We start from the raw sequence: 18,935 nt of genomic DNA, 5'->3' as shown, positions 1-18,935 counted from the left end.
CTGTCAGTATATCCCTTGAGTCTCTTTCCCGGTAGAACTATGAACCATCAATAACATTCATGGGGGTCCTCCCACATGCTGGTATCCTGCGGAGGGCTATCCAGGTGTCATTGTACTCAGTCCTTGTAACAACTATGAATAAGAAAGGGAGAGCATAAAGAAATTGAGGGACTTGTCCAAAGCTGATCACCAGTCAGGTCTATAGATACACCAGTCATGGGCTCTGCTGCAATGCTACCCCTGGGCACCCCAGTCTTCCATTTGGAAAGTAATGCCCCAGAAAGCATAAAGTGACCTTTTCTCCTGATGTTTTCTAGCCTATGAACTTCAAGAGTGCCCAGACCCAGAGCCTTTTGCCAATGGCATAGTGAGGGGAGCTGGCTATAATGTTGGACAATCAGTGACCTTTGAGTGCCTTCCGGGATATCAACTGACTGGTCAACCTGTCCTCACATGTCAACATGGCACCAACCGGAACTGGGACCATCCTCTACCCAGGTGTGAAGGTATGTCCCTCTCTTGCCCTGATGGTCCTCTCTGGGGTGGTCCTACTCTGCCACTCCATGGAATCAGCAAAGGCAGAGGTCCAGGCAAGCCTTGCTCATCCTGTTTCCATGTAGATGGGAGCCAGCTCACCAGGGAGAGAGCCCATGTGACAGAGCTCTGAGCAAGTTCTATGAAGGACCTGAAGACGTGCACTATAGCCAAGAGAATGACATATCAAGCTTGCAGGAAGATCCACTCTGGTGGGATAATGTCCCCCAAGTGAATGAGAAGGCATCACAATGAGACTGTAGCAGCTTCATGGTGGACAGAGAGAGAGAGAGAGAGAGAGAGAGAGAGAGAGAGAGAGAGAGAGAGAGACAGAGAGAGATTGAGACTTGAAACCCTCCCAAGGGAAAGAGGACAACGGCTTTTGCTAAGAACCCTGGCTCCTCTTTACCTCCCCCATTATTCCCCTTCTTTCCATGTAGAGCTGGTGAGAGCTGAGCTGGTAAACTCAGGTCACTGGAGATGGAACATTCTTGGGCCTTCTTCTTTAAGCAGAACCAGGGTGGAGACGACCAGGAGGCCATGGGGCCTCCTTTCCCCATAGAGACACCCCATTTCCACTTTCTCTCCTGCCTTGCTCGGACACTCCAGAAATTTCCTGGAGGAGATGCTAGAACCAGTCTTGGAGTGGGAGGCTTGGCAAGGACAGGAGCCAGAAGAAGAAAGTGTCCCAGCTCCGGCCAGGGTCAGTCGTCAGTTCCTTATCCTTACCTTGTCATTGAGTTTCACTCCCTTCCTTAGTGAAGCAGGACACTTTTGAGAGTCAGAAGGTTCCACAGATGGTTCAGCCTGTGGTGGGGAGTGCCCAATATTAGCTTTCTATAGAGAAGGAGACCTAAAACAAGGGTTGCATCTCTGGCAAGATACTGAGCCGAACATTTTGCTTATTGATTGATTTGTTCATTCATTGGCTCGTTGACTGATACACTGGGGTACAAACCCAAGGCCTCGTGCATGCTAGGCAACCAGCTCTCTTGTCTCTGAGCCTCCTTCCAGCCCTGACCAACCATTTCCTAAGTGTTGTGTTACCTAATAGCCCCCACAGTCCCATGCAGGGACTTAGTCTAGTTCACTCCTGAGGAAACAGACTCAGAGAGAATGAACTATTTGTCTATGGTCATGTGACTGTTATGTGGCAGAACCATGATTTTAACCCAACTTGAGCCTCACTGCAAAAATCCCAAACCCAATTAAGGTATTTGCTGTGCAACTATGAAGATGTGAGTTCAGGTTCCCAGAATCCATATAAATGGTTGTCAGGACCCAGATGAAATTCTAGCATTTAGGTAATGGAGACAGGGAATTCCCCTGGAACAAGCTGTCTAGCTAGATTAGTCATATCGGCAAGCTCTGGGCTCAACTGAGAGACCCTGCCTCAAAGAATAAGATGGAAAGTGATCAAGGAAGATTGCTAGCATCAACCTCAGTTCTCCGTGCACACACATGCATATGCACACACACACATGCAAACGTGCATATATACGTGCCACATCTCCAAAATGTGCATCCTAAATTTAATTTTAAAAATTAGACCAAAGAACCACTCTAGAAAGAATGAGTCAGAGAGGAGAGAGGTTGGCACAGTCCCTCAGTTCCTCCCAGTAAATGTATTATATTACAGTCCCCATCCTAAAAGCCCTGTTTCTCCCCATCCTTAGGACAGGGGTCAGAGGAGTTCTTAAGGGTAATTCCTTCTCTACTGGCTGTGCTTTGAGGAAGAAGAAGTCAAGGTGGGATGCCTGCAGAGGCACCTGAAGTGATGATAGACAGCCAGGGAACAGGGCAGAGGAACGGAACCAGGCACAACCACACAGCCCCATGTCCCCTCCCCGCTCCACCAACCTCCTAGCAAAATAGTAATGAGAACCGGGATTTTTCCAGGAAGGCATCTGGGTTCTCAGCTGGCTGGGTAGGATGCTCAAATACTCATTTATTTGTGTTTCCTCCCTGGCAGTCCCCTGTGGTGGAAACATCACCTCTTTTAATGGCACCGTGTACTCACCTGGATACCCCAGCCCCTACTCCAGCTCCCAGGACTGTGTCTGGCTGATCACTGTGCCCATTGGCCATGGTGTCCATCTCAACCTCAGCCTGTTGCAGATAGAACCCTTTGGAGACTACATCACTGTCTGGTAAGATCAGAAGCCATGTCAACAGCAAATGAAAAAGAGGCATTTGTGGGGCTCAGGGCTGAGCTGAGGCTCAGCATCAGGCCACCAACTCTATGAAGGGAGAGGAACGCAAGGTCAGTGGTCCCCAGCCTGGGTCTCTTTCTACAGCCAGTAAAAGTGCCAGGGAGCCCATGATTGGGGGCGGTGATAATATGCAGGCTTTCCTTCATATTTCAAGAACTTACTCTCACATTCTCCATATACCTAACCAAGCTGTGCAGACTGACAAAGAAGACTTGGCATGACATTATACAAAGTTCCTCTGGTCATCTTTGCTGACCCAGTGCTGCCCAACAGAGCATTCTGAACTGATGGTGAATTTTATGTCCATGTCATCCATCCACCATGGAATACACCAGACTGGATTTTTGATTTTGTTTAATTTTTTTTTTTTAGTTTCTCGATACAGGGTTTCTCTGTATTGTTTTGGAGCCTGTCCTGGAACTCGCTCGGTAGACCAGGCTTGGTCTCGAACTCACAGAGATCCACCTGCCTCTGCCTCCCAAGTGCTGGGATTAAAGGTGTGTGCCACCACTGCCCGGCGATTTTTTTTTAATTTTAATGAATTTAAATGTTAGTAACCATGTACAGCTAGTGGTTGCAGAATTGAGCTACTCAACATTTCTATAGACAGTGTCCCCAGTGGATTTTGAAATGGAAATGCAGATTTTTAGCTGGTAAGAGCAGCTATAAACAACCTTCCCCTAAAACAATTGAATCTATGGACAAAAACATATACAGCATTTTTTAAATCCTTTGGAGATTAATGCTGTTTTGGGAATCACCAAAGGGTAGTAGAATAATTTTTCTCAAAACTCTGAAGAATTCCTAAGCAATGGATATGAATAGGAAGGGGCACTAGATAAGGTTTCAGGCGAGAAACCATTTTCCCCAAAAGGTAACATGGGTACACCTTTGCCTGGGTAGCTAAGGGCTGGCTGAGAGAAGAGAATCCTACCACAGTTCTCCACCCCTGACAAGGAAGACCAGCAGCCCTGCCCTATGGTGCTTGTGCAGTCCCAAAGCCCACTGGACTAGTGAAGAACCAAAAGAATAAGGGTTCCATCAACTCTGTTAGGAGACCTCACACAGAAGGATTGGAGAGTTTGCTAGAGTGCAGCCACCCACTCTAGGTCTCTCCTGGAGCCCCTGATGGCAATTTATGACAAACAGGACCTTCTTTCCTTTGTGCAGGGATGGGCCACAGCAAACCTCTCTACAGCTTGGTGTCTTCACCCGGAGTTTGTCCAAGAAAATAGCACACAGCTCCTCTAACCAGGTCCTGCTCAAGTTCCACCGGGACACAGCCACAGGTGGTATCTTCGCCATCGCCTTCTCAGGTCAGTAGAAGAGCTTGGCCAGGGTGGGGCACACAGGCTTTCCAATCCAGGCTGTGTTTGCTGTTTGTGTGGCTTTGAGTGAGTCATGTGTCCTCTTGTGAGCTTGGATGTCCACAGGCTCTGGGAGCATCCCCAGTCCAGGGCTCCATTAGTGCATTGCTTAGTTCATTTTTTCCATGCTTTATAATTTTTAATAGCATAAATTTAGAGTAGTTTGCCTAGTCTATTGTTAATGTGAGCACTGACTTCATTTCACTCAATATAAGCATTATCTATTCCTTATGACAGACACACATGAGAGTTTCTCAAGGTAACAATCCCCCCAGTATTGTATGGTTACAAGCATTCACATATCCAAAGTTGCTAGGGAATGTAAAAGGTATCTTTGATTTTTTTTTTTCGAGACAGGGTTTCTCTGTGTAGCCTTGGCTGTCCTGGAACTCACTCTGTAGACCAGGCTGGCCTGGGACTTACAGAGATCTGCCTGTTTCTGCCTCCCAAGTGCTGGAATCAAAGGTGTGCACCACCACTGAGGGGCTGTAAAATGTTTTCTTACAAAGTGATTATAACAAAGTGGGTTCTTCCCAGAAATAGAGAGGATGCGCCCTTCATGTCTAGTGCCCTCACAAACACTAAGCTCTTACCATTTTACCCATCTGGTGGACTCGCCAAATGGCATTCCACTTTCGTGGGGCTGGTGAGCCTCCTTTCACACCTCCATTGACTATCCATGCTCCCTGCCCTATAAAATGCCAACTCCCCAGAGACCTTGCTCCCTCCAGGGAGAGAAGACAGCAGCAGCGAATCCTTTGTGATTAATAGCACGGGCTGGGACAGAGACAGGTCAGTGGCTAAACGGAGGGTGGAATGCAGGCGAGTTCTGCTTCCTCTGGAGTCATTGTGGAGAGATGATGCTTTGGGATGGGAACTGAAGAGTGAGAAGAGAAGGGATGCTTGGGGGTGGGGGAGGGCAATGCTCACCTTCCCACAGCTAAGCAGTGGCCCTGGTAGCTTTGTTTTCATGTAAGCATCAATAAGCAGGAAGGCAAGATACCTCAGGGAGACGTATGAAATGGCTCTGTGACATGTTTTCAAAAGGAGAAAATGGATTTGAATAGCAGAGAAAATGTCCTTGAAGCAGTGTAGGAATAAGCAGAGTTGGGGAAAGCTCATGCTATCTAGACCTCCGGCACGGAAGTCTAGATAGCATGAGCTTCAAGTAAAAGGTGAGACACTGAGACAGTAAGAGGGACAATGGCATCCACACCTGCCAGGATGAGAGGGAATGAGAAGCACTTTGGCTTCAGCCAGGGCGACACGCCCCACCCCCCTGCACACTGAGGGGCTGTCTGATGGAGACAGTTGACATCCTTGGTGATGGATGAGTAGGTATCTGAAGGGGAGGGAATGGGCACATGGTCAGATCCCGGGACAGATGAGGACATACTCCTGTCAAGTGCTGAGCCAAAGCAGAGTGTGGTGTGTGGAGGACGTCCATATAGAGGGTAAGTCTAGATGGTGTGGAGGGAGAGTGACAGTAAAACGGGAATTCGGTTCCACACAGTGACTCATCAGCTAAGGAAAGGACACCAGAAGGCCAGCTTCTCAGACTGGAGGAAGCCTGACACAAAAACACAGAAAGGGAGGGCAAAGGTCAGAGCCCATCCATTGGTGTTGAACCCAGACTGGCACACTCACTCTGAGGTCATGCCTTGTAATGTGAGAGGAGGTGTGTCTGTATGGAGACGTGTGTACATGTGTACTTAGATTCCTCAGCTCTGCCACCACAAGATTGGGAGCAGCATTTCTGGGAGCAGTGAGGCATCTAGCTCTGGGTCTTAAATTCTGAGCAGCATTTTCTACTAGAAGGACCAGGTCTCCTTGAAGAAACAGCCACTCCCAAGGCTGGGGCAGAGAGGGCACAAACCAAGCCGAAAGCATCTCAGAGCTGAAAATAAGGAGATGTCCAGGGAATGATGGAGATGAGTCAGAAAGACATAGAAATTGGCTTGAAGGGACACCTGCTGGCCATCTTGGAGATAATTTGAAAATCAAAGTCATTAATAATAGCAACAAATAATAAGTAACCTGTCAAATAAAACAGAAGTGAATTGAAAGTTGTTTAAGGATGAGATGTTTACATAGTTGCAAATCATCATCATGGTCATCAAGCATGCCACTTTAGCCAAGTAATTGCAGGAGGCGTCAGTGGTGATGGGGCAGCAGGGCCATGCAGGAATCAGAAGAGCCTCATTTCAGCGATGGTCCAAAGATGCTCAATCCGGATTTACTTCAGCAGAAGCTATGTCAAGCCTCAGTTCACCGCATGTGAATCCAAAGTGTCAAACGCCATGAAGGTCAGAGGAAGGCTTTGAACTTCTCTACGCTGGGTCTCCTGTACTGACAGTTATGAGCCACGGCCTTCTGTGGCTACTCATAGTAATGACTGTCACCTGGAGACAATCAGAGTTTCTAGAGGAGGTTAATTGAGGTGAGAAAATACACCCAAATGTGAGTGGTACCTTCCTGGGGGCTGGGGCTCTAACTGTAGAAAACGGAGGAACCAGCGGCATCATCTCCCTCTGCTTCGTGACTGAGGATGCAAGGTGATCAGCCATCTCAATCTCTTGTCGCCACGCCTCCCTGCCATGATTGATGTGCCTTCATGTCATGATCCTAAATCAAACCCCTCCTTCCCTAAGTTGCTTTTGTCTAGCATTTTGTCACATCAAGACAAACAACTAATATAAGTGGGGAGATTTTCTCCCTCTGTAGTCTCGAGTATGGGACCCTCTTGCTGTATGTGCTGAGTAAAGTCTCCTACATGCATCCCAGCCCAGCTCTGAGAACTCACACATGATGTGACCACTGGAAGGCGATTGTGTATTTGTGTGCATTTCCAGATGTTCACAGCTGTTGTGGTTATACATGAGCCTCCGCTTACTCAGAAAGTAGACTCTGAAGTATCCTAGTGAGGTCCTGCTGGTTTGAATATTCGTGGTTATTTTTAAAATCAAAAGGATTAGGGGCTGTGTGTGCTCCTAATTTTAATCATAGCTTTGTTTTTGGTTAGTTCGGTTTTGACTCACTACGTAGCCAAGAAACACCTTGAACCTTTGTGAACCTATAATCAGTCTTCCTGCCTCCAATTCCCAAGTGGTGGAATTACAGGCCAGTGCCACCACTCAGTTCTACTCCAGGCTGGGCGTGGAATTTAGGCCTACATGCATGACAGGGGAGCACTCTCCCAACCAAGCTGTGTCCTCCGTACTCTCGTCAGAACTTATTTATAAGGGGAGCTCAATAACAAGAATTAAGATTGAAGAAATGCAATACAGGATTTAAGGCAGCAGGAGAGTCAGAACAGAGCAGAATGGCACTGTAGAGAAGTGACTGAGGGGAAGGAGAATAGAGCTGAAAACAGCTACAGGACAGAGAAGGGTAAGGGCCTGGTGAAGATGGGCGGGGGAGGGGGACAGTAGACAGATAGCCGGCGTGCAGAAAGAAAAGGGGGTAGGACAGAAATAAATGAACTTCTCTGAGAAGCAAAGCCCGACAGTGGGAGAATCAAAGGGCTGACTGGATGCCTGGAAGGGGAAAGCCCAACAGTGTTTTCGAGTGATAAGAACTAGGACCCAATGCGAGAAAGTGACCTTCAAAGGAAACAGAACCAGGCAGTTCTCAGACTAATTTTTGACATTAAAGTGGGAGAAAATAAAAGGAGAGGAAAAAAGAGGAAAGGAGAGAGATGGGGAGGAGAGAGAACACGCACACGTCTGCACGCAGGTGTGCACGCAGGTCAGAGGGAGTTAGTGGGCGGTGTCCTCTCCTATCAGTCCCCACATATTCATTCAAGGCAGGGACTCTGCTTGAACCTGGAACTCATGTTTTTGTGGCTAGGCTGGTAGCCCACAAACCCACGCAATCTTCCGGTCTGCCCCTGCTCTGTGATGGAGTTGCAGACACACACAAGACCAGGCCCCCATTGTTAGTTCGGTGCCAGGACCCAAGCTCTGACCCTCACACCTGCACATCAAGCCCTCTTTACCACTGAGACATCTCCCCACCCCCAAAGATTACATATTGTAGATCTCAACCTGTTTGGGGTCGAATGTCAGATGTCTTGCATATCAGATATTTACATTATGATTCATAACAGTAGCAAAATTACAGTTATGAAGTAGCAATGGAATAATTTTATGGTTGGAGGTCACCACATGAGCAGCTGTATGAAAAGGTCACAGCGTTGAAGGTTGAGAACCGCTGCTGTAGATGATGTGAAAGGGGGAATTCTTCTTTCACCTGCCAATGGATGAGGCTGTTCTTTGCAGGGACCCAGAAACTTAAAGGCAATACTGCTATTGTCTCAGTCTAAGTTATCACTCCAAGGTCACCCAAGGAGACATGAGCCAAGGATCCAGCAGCACATAAAAGAGCAAGTGGGATGCCCTGATTCCAGCTAAGCAGGGATTTTGCCCATGTAACGATGGGAGTTTTCTGAAAGCAGAATGCAGATGTGCCAGTGATGGTAACATAGTAACGGTGGTCTTTCCATTAGTGAGCATCCCCATGGTTGGAGAGAGACAGGAGGATGCCCTTTTCTTGGGAACAACAGAATTGGTAGGAATCATTCAACTGTTGACTTGGATGGTTAGAGAAATAAGGGCTTTGGGTATTAACTGCTATCACCAATAATTTTTAAACCAAGCACAACACTTTTGAATCACCACAAGCAAGGAGGCAAGTACAGCATAACCCCAAATAAAAAAGTCAAAAGTGCCAGGCGGTGGTGGCGCACGCCTTTAATCCCAGCACTCGGGAGGCAGAGGCAGGCAGATCTCTGTGAGTTCGAGGCCGGGCTGGACCGACAGCCTCCAAAACAATACAGAGAAACCCTGTCTCGTAAAACCAAAAAAAAAAAGTCAAAAGCAAAGAAGACCATTTAAGAACAAAGTTACAGAAAACACAGAATTAGATGAAGCAGTAGAAAAACTCCCTTGTTCTTCAATACGCAAGTTCATTCAAGTCCAGTTCTGTGACTATAAAAATACTCTTATTTGACTAAATAATACCCAACTATTTTCTGTGGCAGCTTCTTAACCACTTAAAAATAAAAGGTTGTTGTTACTTGGCAGCCTGAAACAGGAAGATTGCAAACTCGAGGTCAGCCTGGGCTACGTAGTATGACCTCGTATCAAAAGTAAACAACTGATCAGTGACATATTGGGCAAACATGAGAACAACAATAGCAATACAAAAATAGAATTCAAAGCAAAAAAGAAAAAGCAGCGACTTGTTTTATATTAGAGAATGCATCTACTTTTTCACTGCAATAGAACAAGTGAACACCGTGTTTAATCGGATTCAGCAGCACTGTATGTATAGGCTTCTTCAGGGAACTGTCACCACCACCCATCTCCAGAATGATTTCATCTTTTAAAACTAAGGTTCTGTCCTCATGAGTCTCCCCCACCCTTCTGTTTGCAGTCTCTGAGTCTCTTAGAACCTCAGAGAAATGGGACCATATAAGATATGTCCTTTTGTGACCGCTTTGTTTCACACAGCTCAATGGCTTCACATTTTGTGTGAGCTGCCCTGTGTCAGGATTTCCATGATGTGTGTATTACACATTTCCCATTATCTAGTAATCCGTTAGTGGGCATGAGTTCCTCCTGTTGGCTGTTGCAATCAAAACCATAGGAGAGTGTCAGTACACCATAGGCAGTGGCGGCTTTTAAATGGCAAGCCTATCGGAAAGCCTGTAGGGAAAATGCCTATGCGGTGAGGAGTAGTTTGAGAACTCATACTGAAAGATTTAACACAATGCAGCTAGATCAATTATGGTGTCTGCATCTCTCATAGTGATCTTCCTGATCATTGTTGAATGGGTAGGTCAATGTTACTTCCCCCTGACACCTCTCCCTGCACAGCCTGCAGCCACAGCAGCTTGGACATTCTGGACCACATGTGGATGTGTGACCTAGCTCAATGACTTCTCTTGACAACTTGAAAATAAAACAAAGTGATGCCGCTTATGCACAAATTCATCCCTTCTACCTCCCAAAGGGGGAAAGTATGCGCCCAGTGCAGCGGATTGCCTCCCTGATGCTAGTCCTGAGAACTGAGAAGTAGAAGACCCCAAGTAGAGAAAGAAACACTGAGGCACACGAGAGCAACCCCTTGAGTCCTGAGGCCCTCTGGCTCCTTGCCCTCCTCTTTCTTGCAAAAGATACACATTTGAAGACAGTCCTTGAAACATATTTGGAACAAATGAGTCAGCAATAATCTAGGTGTAAAATTATAGATGAGGTATGCAAATTATATGTATGCCCACATTTTATTTTTGCACACTCAGGAAACATGCATAAATGCACATACATATAGATAAGGATGTAGTTATCAAATGTCATTCACACAGCATATAATCCATTGATTTAAGGAAAGATTTCTTTTGCACTGTTCAGTGAAATAAAAAGCAGTTTGTCACAGAGCTCCAATGCTGGCAGGAGGCAGGAACTACAGGCTCTTCCTTATACTGGCCACTGTCCTTGTGAGGTTCTTGAGAAAGAGATATGGATGTAACAAAGAGTGGCGGTGGGGGGCATTTGCTTTGAAATGCCCAAGTCAAAGGCCAGTTCAACAGCCTGAGGAAAAGCATACCTGGAAAGACCCAGGGAGAGCAGGATGTGCAGTTGGTGTGTGAGCTGCAACAGGCCTGAGCGGTGGCCCCTCCACCTACCAGCTACCACGCAAATGTGGATTAGAGTCTTGCTAAGCCGGAGCTGTGCCTCACCCTGACAACCTGGGCAGTGGCCCCGCGGCTGCCATGCTTCCACACCTCTACCATGCAGCCACGTTAACCCGTACTAGGCCTGGCAAGCCATAGCAATGCCTGATCCCCAACGAGCAAAGGGGAAGGCAAAAATGAAATGAAGCATCTTGAATGCTCGCACCCTGAAGAAGGTCCTGAGAGCATGGCAGACATACTGAGACAGTGCCAGTTGGGGACAAAACCCTCTTAACCCAAATCTGTGCTCAAAATGGCTAAGACACCTTATGCCTAGAGGGTCCTGGGATTTCAGGAATGTTTGTTTTGGTTTTGTTGTTTGTTTTGTATGCTGTAGCCCTGGCCCTCCTGTAGCTCCCTGCATATAGGCTGGCCTCAAGCTCACAGAGATCCACCTGCCTCTGCCTCTGAAGTGCTGGCATTAGAGGTGGTTGCCACCACTTGTGACAGTTACTTTTTTCGTTGATTGCTAGTTTTTGGTTAGTGATTTGTTTGTTTGTTTTTATTTCAAGAACTTTTGCTTGTTTCTTGTCAGTATTCTACACACTTACTACATGGAGCAAACATGTATAATCTTTAAAAATGCAAGACAACAGGAAATTCCCCTGACAACCACAAAACACAAACTCTGAAAGCTATATTTAGAGTACATTTCTGAGTATTGATTTTGTTTTTCTAGAAAACTTGGTTGTGCCTTAGAAGTTTCTAAGTCGAGATCAATTTTCTTAACTGTTAAAGAAAATGACAGCTGGCTAAATAAGATTTTCATATCTCTAGAAATTGAAAAATGACATGAATAAAATGAAGCAAATGATAAACTATGTGCATAGAATTAACAAGCCAAGGTCAATCTTGAGTATTCAGAGAGTCCTTCAATTTCACAAGAAAAGCAGGGACAAAGGACATGACTGGACAATTAAAAAGAGAAATGCAAATTAATAACATACAAAACTTGTTAGCATGTGAAGAGTTAAAAATAGCCAAGGTTGCTAAGGAGATGGCTCAGGGAGCAAGACACTTTCTGCACAAGCACGAGGATCTGACCCCAGATTCCTGCAGCCATGTAGAAGCTGAGGGGGGTGGCATTTGCTTGTAAGCCTGGTGCTAGTGGATGGCAACATAGAGACAGGCAGAGTCCCTGAGCTGCCTATCATTTTCTCCTAGTTAAGGAAGAGACCCTGTCTCGATAGATAGATAGATAGATAGATAGATAGATAGATAGATAGATAGATAGACAGATAGATAAAGTGGAGAGCACTAACTGCAGAAGACATCTAACACTGAACTCTGACTTCTACATGCACGCGCACACACACACACACACACACACACACACACACACACACACACGTACATGTGCACACACACCACCACAAAATAAAAGGAAAGGAAGTACTGGGTGTTTGTCAAGTCAGTTGTTGACTCTGCCCACAATGGGTTGTACATTCTGAAAGAGCAAGAACTTTGTGGGTTCTTGCATCTCCAACACCCACACAGTTCTGAGCAAGATGAACCCCCACGGGTTATCTCAGTGAACTCCATGACAGGAGAAAGGCAGCCCCCTGCATCACAGCCGCTGTCACCTGCTGGCAATGTAAGTCCACAGCTTTCCTAGACAGACACACGGAAGCATGAGTCAAGGACAGACATGGGTCTGGCTTTTGTCAAATCAAGTTGAAAGCCATTTGGGCACCTCAAGAGGTCCTCTTAAGTGTCAATACACTCGCTGCTAAAGCTTGTATCTCTTTCAGTGAGGCACCTGAGAGCCAACACATCTATGTAAAAATTTAAGGCAGGATTCCCCAATGTAGTACAACATTTCAGATGAAACCAAACACAGGCCAAGTCTCCAATTATCTTCCATCCTCAGCTGGTAAAGTGTCAGATCCCAAGGGAACATTTGGAAGGTAGCTCCGACTGCATGGTGAGAACCGTGTCTGGGATGCTGTGGTCTCAGGAAGGTGTCACACTGCACACCTGTCCTAAACACATCCCCATTGTGACTTCCACACAGAGCCCTGAAGCCAGAAAGTCTTCCACAACATACTGTGTCTGTGATACCCAGGATGCAACTTTCCTATCAGCTTACTAAGCCATTCTCATTGCTGTCTTAACTGTAGGTAACCATGACCGATGTCTTAAAGTGTCCGGCTTCCGTCGGAATGGCTTGCTGAACACACACACACACACACACACACACACACACACTCGTATTTTTATTGTGTTTTAATTTCCTTTTGCACTTTGATGTCCAACTCAGTAGAATTTTTTCCCTCTTAAAGTATGGAGGACAGAGGCCTGGGTCAGCACCGATGTCTAGAAAAGACTACTGACATCTGACAAGGGTTACCTGCATGTTTTATAAAGGTATGCACCTTAATCACTTCTAGCTTAAAAGAATGGGCAGAGAGAATAGAAGGAAGAATTCTTCTAAAAATACAAAAGATGCAGGGAGCCAGGCATGGCGATGCATGCCTGAAATCCCAGCACTAGAGAGATGGGGTCAGGAGGATCATGAATTCAAGGTCATCCTTGTCTGCATAGTGAGTCTGAGACCAGCTTGGGATACATGAGATTTTGTCTTTAAAAAAAAATCCAGACGAGTGATGTACACAGACAGATAATTTTGTCACAATTTTAAACAGAAAAACTTAAGAAACTCAATGATTATCACCAGCGCATCTGAAATACATTCTAGTAAATCTATATGATTAGATTTCACAGTCATTTCAATCTCATTCTCGAAGAAATTTTATTGTATGGGAAACCTCTTCTGAGATAATAGCATCTGGCAAGGCACAGCATTCAGTACATGCCAGATGACACAGATCTGGTGACAGAAAAGCCCCTTAACTGTGCAGGGAATAAATACCCAAAGAAGTCGTGGCATGTGGTTAACAGTAGCTACGTTTGGGAAGACAATGGATACATTTCATTTTCTACCGTTTTCATAGAAAGCCCCTGGGTTTTTAATGCATTATACATTTTTTAAGAAACATAGCTGGGGATGTGGAGGTTTGAGAAACAGTTGCCACTGCTTGCTGCGGCAGCCACAGCAACAGTAAGACCGATCAATAGCACTCAGCTGTAAGTCAGGTTATAGACGCCTTTAGAAGCCCTCACAGACCATTCTGCACCCAGGCACCACCCAGGCTCCTCCCCAAGGGCTAGACTCCAGTTTAGATAATTCACTGAGGTCAGCTGAGAAGACACACATGGAGACTGGGCTTTGGCCAGTGGGAAGTCTTGGACTTGGGAATTTAAATCCTGCCCACACCATTAATTTCCTGCAAGCTCTTGAGAAAGTAAGTTTACCTTATTATCTAATCACCTCTCACAAGTCACGCTGCAGGGTCAGCTGCTGGGAGAATTAGAGGGCTAGTCTGCAGAAGGACATCCTCAGTCACACTCCTCCCCACCCCACCCCCAGGCCAGTGACATCACCAAATACTTCTTGGTGTGATCCTATTAGGTGTGAATACTGCTTGTTTGATATGACATGTGCTGAGATACATTTCAGGTAAACAGGCCTTTTAATAACTCCAGCCCAAGGGAATGGCTATTCTAAAATAATATAAGGCTTTACTATGAGGAATATGTGACTTGGAGGCACTAGATAAGAAACAAGGACACAGCTCGAGGCCATATCCAGTTTGAGCTGGGCAGCTGAGCAGGCAGAGTGTGCGAAGGCATCCTTGTTATCACATTGTTCCTATCTTGCTGAAGACCGGGGACCCAGGCTGCAGTGATCAGGTTCCTCTCTGGCTGCTATGTCTCTTAAAGCAACTCCATGTTAAATCGACCATGTCTTTAAGTAGCAGGTTTGCTGTGTAACACTTCCTTCATTTACCACTGATGCTGAAGTATACTTCTTGGGTTTTGTACCAAAATCTGACGAGTGAAGATAATAAGCCAGAGCTCGTGGCCGAACTGACCCTGAGTAGAGACAGATACTCATTAATACATATCTGTTGTGTGAATGTCTGGCGATGCGGCTTACTTGGTATTGCACTCACCTAATATTCAGACCCCTCCATCAGCCGCTAGCACCACTTAAACCAGATATGGTGGTGGTGAACACCTATAATCTTGGCACTTGGGAGGCTGAGGCAGGAGGATCAGGTGTTCAAAATTACCCATGGTTGCACACTGAGCCCAGGCCAGCCTACATCATAAGATCTTGTGTCAATTCAACAAAAATGAAGGCGTGTCTGCTGTGTGAGTGAATGAAGTCAGATTGTGGGCAACTAGTCCAAGGCCTATTAGTGACACTTTACCCCTGACTCGTGTCTTTCTATCTCCTTAGCTTATCCACTCACCAAGTGTCCTCCCCCGACTATCCTCCCCAATGCTGAAGTGGTCACAGAGAATGAAGAATTCAACATAGGTACCACTGCCAAATGGTGGCGATCCCAAACCAGGGTAGCAGAGAGGGACCAGGAAATGGTGGGGACTGGGTAGGGACTCCATCTATGCAGAAGGAAGCAGAGGCCCAGACCATGGAGGTTGCAGTTTGCCCTGAAAATGTAAACCCTCTCCCTTCACCCACCCCCAGGAGAGGGAACTGGGGACATGGCTTCCCTCTGCTATTCAAAAGCCTAGAGTTTCTTAGAACAGGGAATTATCCAGAAAGTTGAGCTGGGGGAGGGAAGCAGTTGCCTGGGTCACTGGACCAGCCTGGAGCTGGTTACTGAACCATGGCCTAGTGCTGGTTACCTTCCATGGGAGCAGATTTGAGTTACTAAGGTGTCAACCCCTCTAAGTGAGACTGCTCCACTCCAGGGGATGCCCATGCTTATCTCTCTTGACAGGTGACATCGTCCGCTACAGGTGCCTTCCAGGCTTCACCTTAGTGGGGAGTGAAATCCTGACCTGCAAACTGGGAACCTACCTGCAGTTTGAGGGTCCACCCCCAATATGCGAAGGTAATTACACTAAACAGCATGGTCCTCCCAGGAGAGCCCTGGCTCTGCTTTTCCTCCTGTCCCCAACTCTCAGCTCAGTCCATGCACACTGAAAAGAGGTCACCAGGTCCATGGTGTTGGATGGATGCATGCATGGATGCATGGATGGATGGATGGATGGATGGATGGATGGATGGATGGATGGATGCAGAGTGAGAGCCCTTTGCAGGGTCTCCACTTGCTCTGAGGTGGGGGATGTAAAAGAGCCCATTTGTCATTTGTTCCTTACCTGGACTTTCTCTGGAGTTGTGTACTGAGTGTTGGAATGTTCTGGGGTGCAAGGGTATGTGTGTGTGACCTGTGTGTGTATCCCTGTCACTTCATACCTCAGCTGCCTGCATCCCAAGGCAGTGTCTTGAAAAGACAAACTCACATCACCCAGTCACCCCTAACCCAGACCAAATCCAATCCTCCCCCCCTCCTGAGGCACCTGAGGCAGCACAGAACTCCTAACCGCCCTGTAAACTGAGAACAGGGGTTGAATTTATGCTGCAAGCTATTGTGAGGTGTGGGGTGGCCGATGGCTTTAAGCATGCGAAGATGGCATCTGACCCACACTAACTGCCTTGGGGTTGGAAAACTTCCACAGCTACCAACGACCCCAAGGAAACTGATTCAGTCCTTGCAGCCTTGTCTTGGGGTCCCCAGCCCAAAAAAGCAGAAGCAAATTGTTCAGAAATTTGTTCCATGCAAACTGTCATGATACTTCCCTGTGTTCCATGGTGAGCACCTCCCCAGGGTCCGGGGTATGCAGGACTCCTCTGCACCAGCCGCTTCCTTCCCCTTTGTAGTGAGTTGTGGGTCATCCTGCTGCTGCTCCTCCTCCTCTTCATGTTCCTTCACCTTATTCTCTCCCTCCTCCTCTTGTTCCTCCTCCTCCACTTCATCCTTCTCCTCCTGCTTCTCCTTTCTGGAGGCCCATACTGTCTTTCTTAGGGTAACATGGTTGTCTTTAGACCACTGAATGCTAGAATCAGGCTGCAGGCAAACCCTGCTGATCTTTCTGCTCCTGATGCAGTTACCATTGCCGTCTGTCTCTATGGTGTGTTGAGACTATACTGTAGACTCTGCATGTGTGATTCGGTATACTGTAGTATGTTTTCTATGATGCAGCCATCCTGTGAGGTAGGGACTTCTCTTTTGTGTTGGAGAAGCCACCACACTGAAAAGGAATAATTTATCAGAGGTCACACAGAAAGTAAGAGATGGCTTTGGGCTCTAAAATCCAAGTGTGTGGGACCCATCATCTGTTCTTCTGCGCTATTCTACATTGGTGTGATCTAAACCCACTTTGTAGAATGGCTTTTGGGTGTGGGTGGCCTTACTGTTGCCTGGAATATATGTACCTCCTTCATCTACCTCAAATCCAGAGAGCAGCACCCACACCCAAACTAGGAAATTATTTCAACCAACTTGTCTGCTGTGAGTTGCAGCAATACTGTTGTGTTGGCAGGGGATCTGAAGTGACTTCCTGTCATGGGGCACTATGACAGTGAATGTGAGGACTTGTTTAAATGCCCTAATAGTAGGTATGCAGTTCTACTTCCTGGACAAGCTAACGCTCCAGCAATCTTCTGTCTCCATGTCATATACAGAGTATCTCTTTCTTTCTCCCAGTGCAATGCCCAACCAATGAGCTTCTGACAGACTCCACAGGCGTGATCCTTAGCCAGAGCTACCCTGGAAGCTACCCACAGTTCCAGACCTGCTCCTGGCTGGTGAGGGTGGAGCCAGATTACAACATCTCTATCACGGTGGAGTACTTTCTCAGCGAGAAGCAGTATGATGAGTTTGAGATTTTTGATGGTGAGTCCCACAAAGACCATGGGGTTCTCTGCTATAGACAGCACCAACTTGCTCCCAGCCCCTGGGGGCATCTGAGCGGCGTTTTCCTATCAGAACTTGCTGGAGGCACCACATGTCTGCTTTTACCATAGAAACCCAAGAACAGGGACCTGATGGGCTCTATGTCTGTTGCTTGCATAGTAGTCTAGATCTGTTACAAACCATTTCTTACTCAAAGCTAGAACCTCTGAATATCAGGCAATCAGTAGCCCTTTGTGAAGAGTAGACTTTCTCTGAAACCCAAGAAAGTCTACCAAACTCCACACTGCTTCTTCAGGCTCTGTCATTTACTGTTGTGCCTAGAGAAAACCTCTCATATGTCCCAAACCAAAATACCATCTCAAACTTTGTAGGATTTATCTCCTACCCTCTGGAGCATGAACTAGCTAAGATATCTACACCAGTTGTTCCTGGTGGTAGAGAACAGAAATGCTACATTCTGTGGGACTGCCAGATCCCCATCCCCTCCCACTGTATCATAATAAAAATCAGGCTTATTAACAGAGCTCTGGGCCTTAACTGTGAACGTACACTGTTGCCTACTTCATGCCAGTGCAAACTGCTTCTGCTCCTCCTTCCTGACAGCCTGGGAAGAGCACACTGTAGCTCCACAGCTGCATCCTGTTTAACCAGGACTGTACCCATCTGCTCTGGTAAAGATGCCACGGGGTCTTCAGCTACCTGTGGATATTTGATTAAGTTTGCCCAATGGGGTAGAAATGGCTTCTCTATTTGTGAGTTGCTACCTGACAGAGAAGCCATGGCAGGATCAGGATCCTCAGGAGAAGGCGTTCCTCCACATTCTGTATCCAACATCTTTAATAACTCCAGCTGTTCTCATATCTATAGCATTCAGCTTACAGATAAACTGTGGTGGGCCTCTAAAGGGAAAAACCAGATGAATGACTACTGTATACAATTGATGTCATTTTCTAGGGTCCTTTTTTATGGGAACCCATCCTCTCCTTTAGCCAAACTATTCTTGAATGAAGAGGAACGGAAGCCTGGCTTGAATCTGTAAGCTGGACAGAGGGTTTAATCTTTCCACTGAGGGTGCTCTCCTCCCTACTGGTGCCTACTGTGCTCATAAATTCATACTATTTTAACTGCTCTCTTTGGTTACCCAGCCAGCTTGCCCTTAGGAGTAACCATAGTAACCACATGTAGGTGATCCCCATGGATTCTGTAGGCTAGGTCCTTCCAACTACCATGCCAGCCTGGCTACCCATTTCCAATTATGGCAGTATTGCTTCTGTCTGTGAACTGTTTGCCCTGA

The 18,935-nt window shown here is 46.6% G+C and overlaps 1 protein-coding gene across 3 annotated transcripts in view; it reads left to right on the top strand.

The window, feature by feature from the left end:
• Positions 1-18,935, top strand: part of Csmd2 (CUB and Sushi multiple domains 2) — a 558,343-nt gene that overhangs the window by 485,276 nt on the left and 54,132 nt on the right. For all 3 annotated transcript variants that reach the window (XM_040756596.1, XM_040756595.1, XM_040756597.1), the window contains 6 exons: positions 318-506; positions 2,507-2,684; positions 3,918-4,063; positions 15,157-15,237; positions 15,662-15,775; positions 17,432-17,620. In XM_040756596.1, coding sequence (XP_040612530.1) covers positions 318-506; positions 2,507-2,684; positions 3,918-4,063; positions 15,157-15,237; positions 15,662-15,775; positions 17,432-17,620 — 897 coding nt within the window. The remainder of the gene's footprint in view (positions 1-317; positions 507-2,506; positions 2,685-3,917; positions 4,064-15,156; positions 15,238-15,661; positions 15,776-17,431; positions 17,621-18,935) is intronic.

This window comes from Mesocricetus auratus, unplaced genomic scaffold (genome assembly GCF_017639785.1).
Source record: "Mesocricetus auratus isolate SY011 unplaced genomic scaffold, BCM_Maur_2.0 Super-Scaffold_100014, whole genome shotgun sequence".
Lineage (NCBI taxonomy): Eukaryota > Metazoa > Chordata > Mammalia > Rodentia > Cricetidae > Mesocricetus > Mesocricetus auratus.
This window is presented reverse-complemented; position numbering and strand designations above follow the sequence as displayed.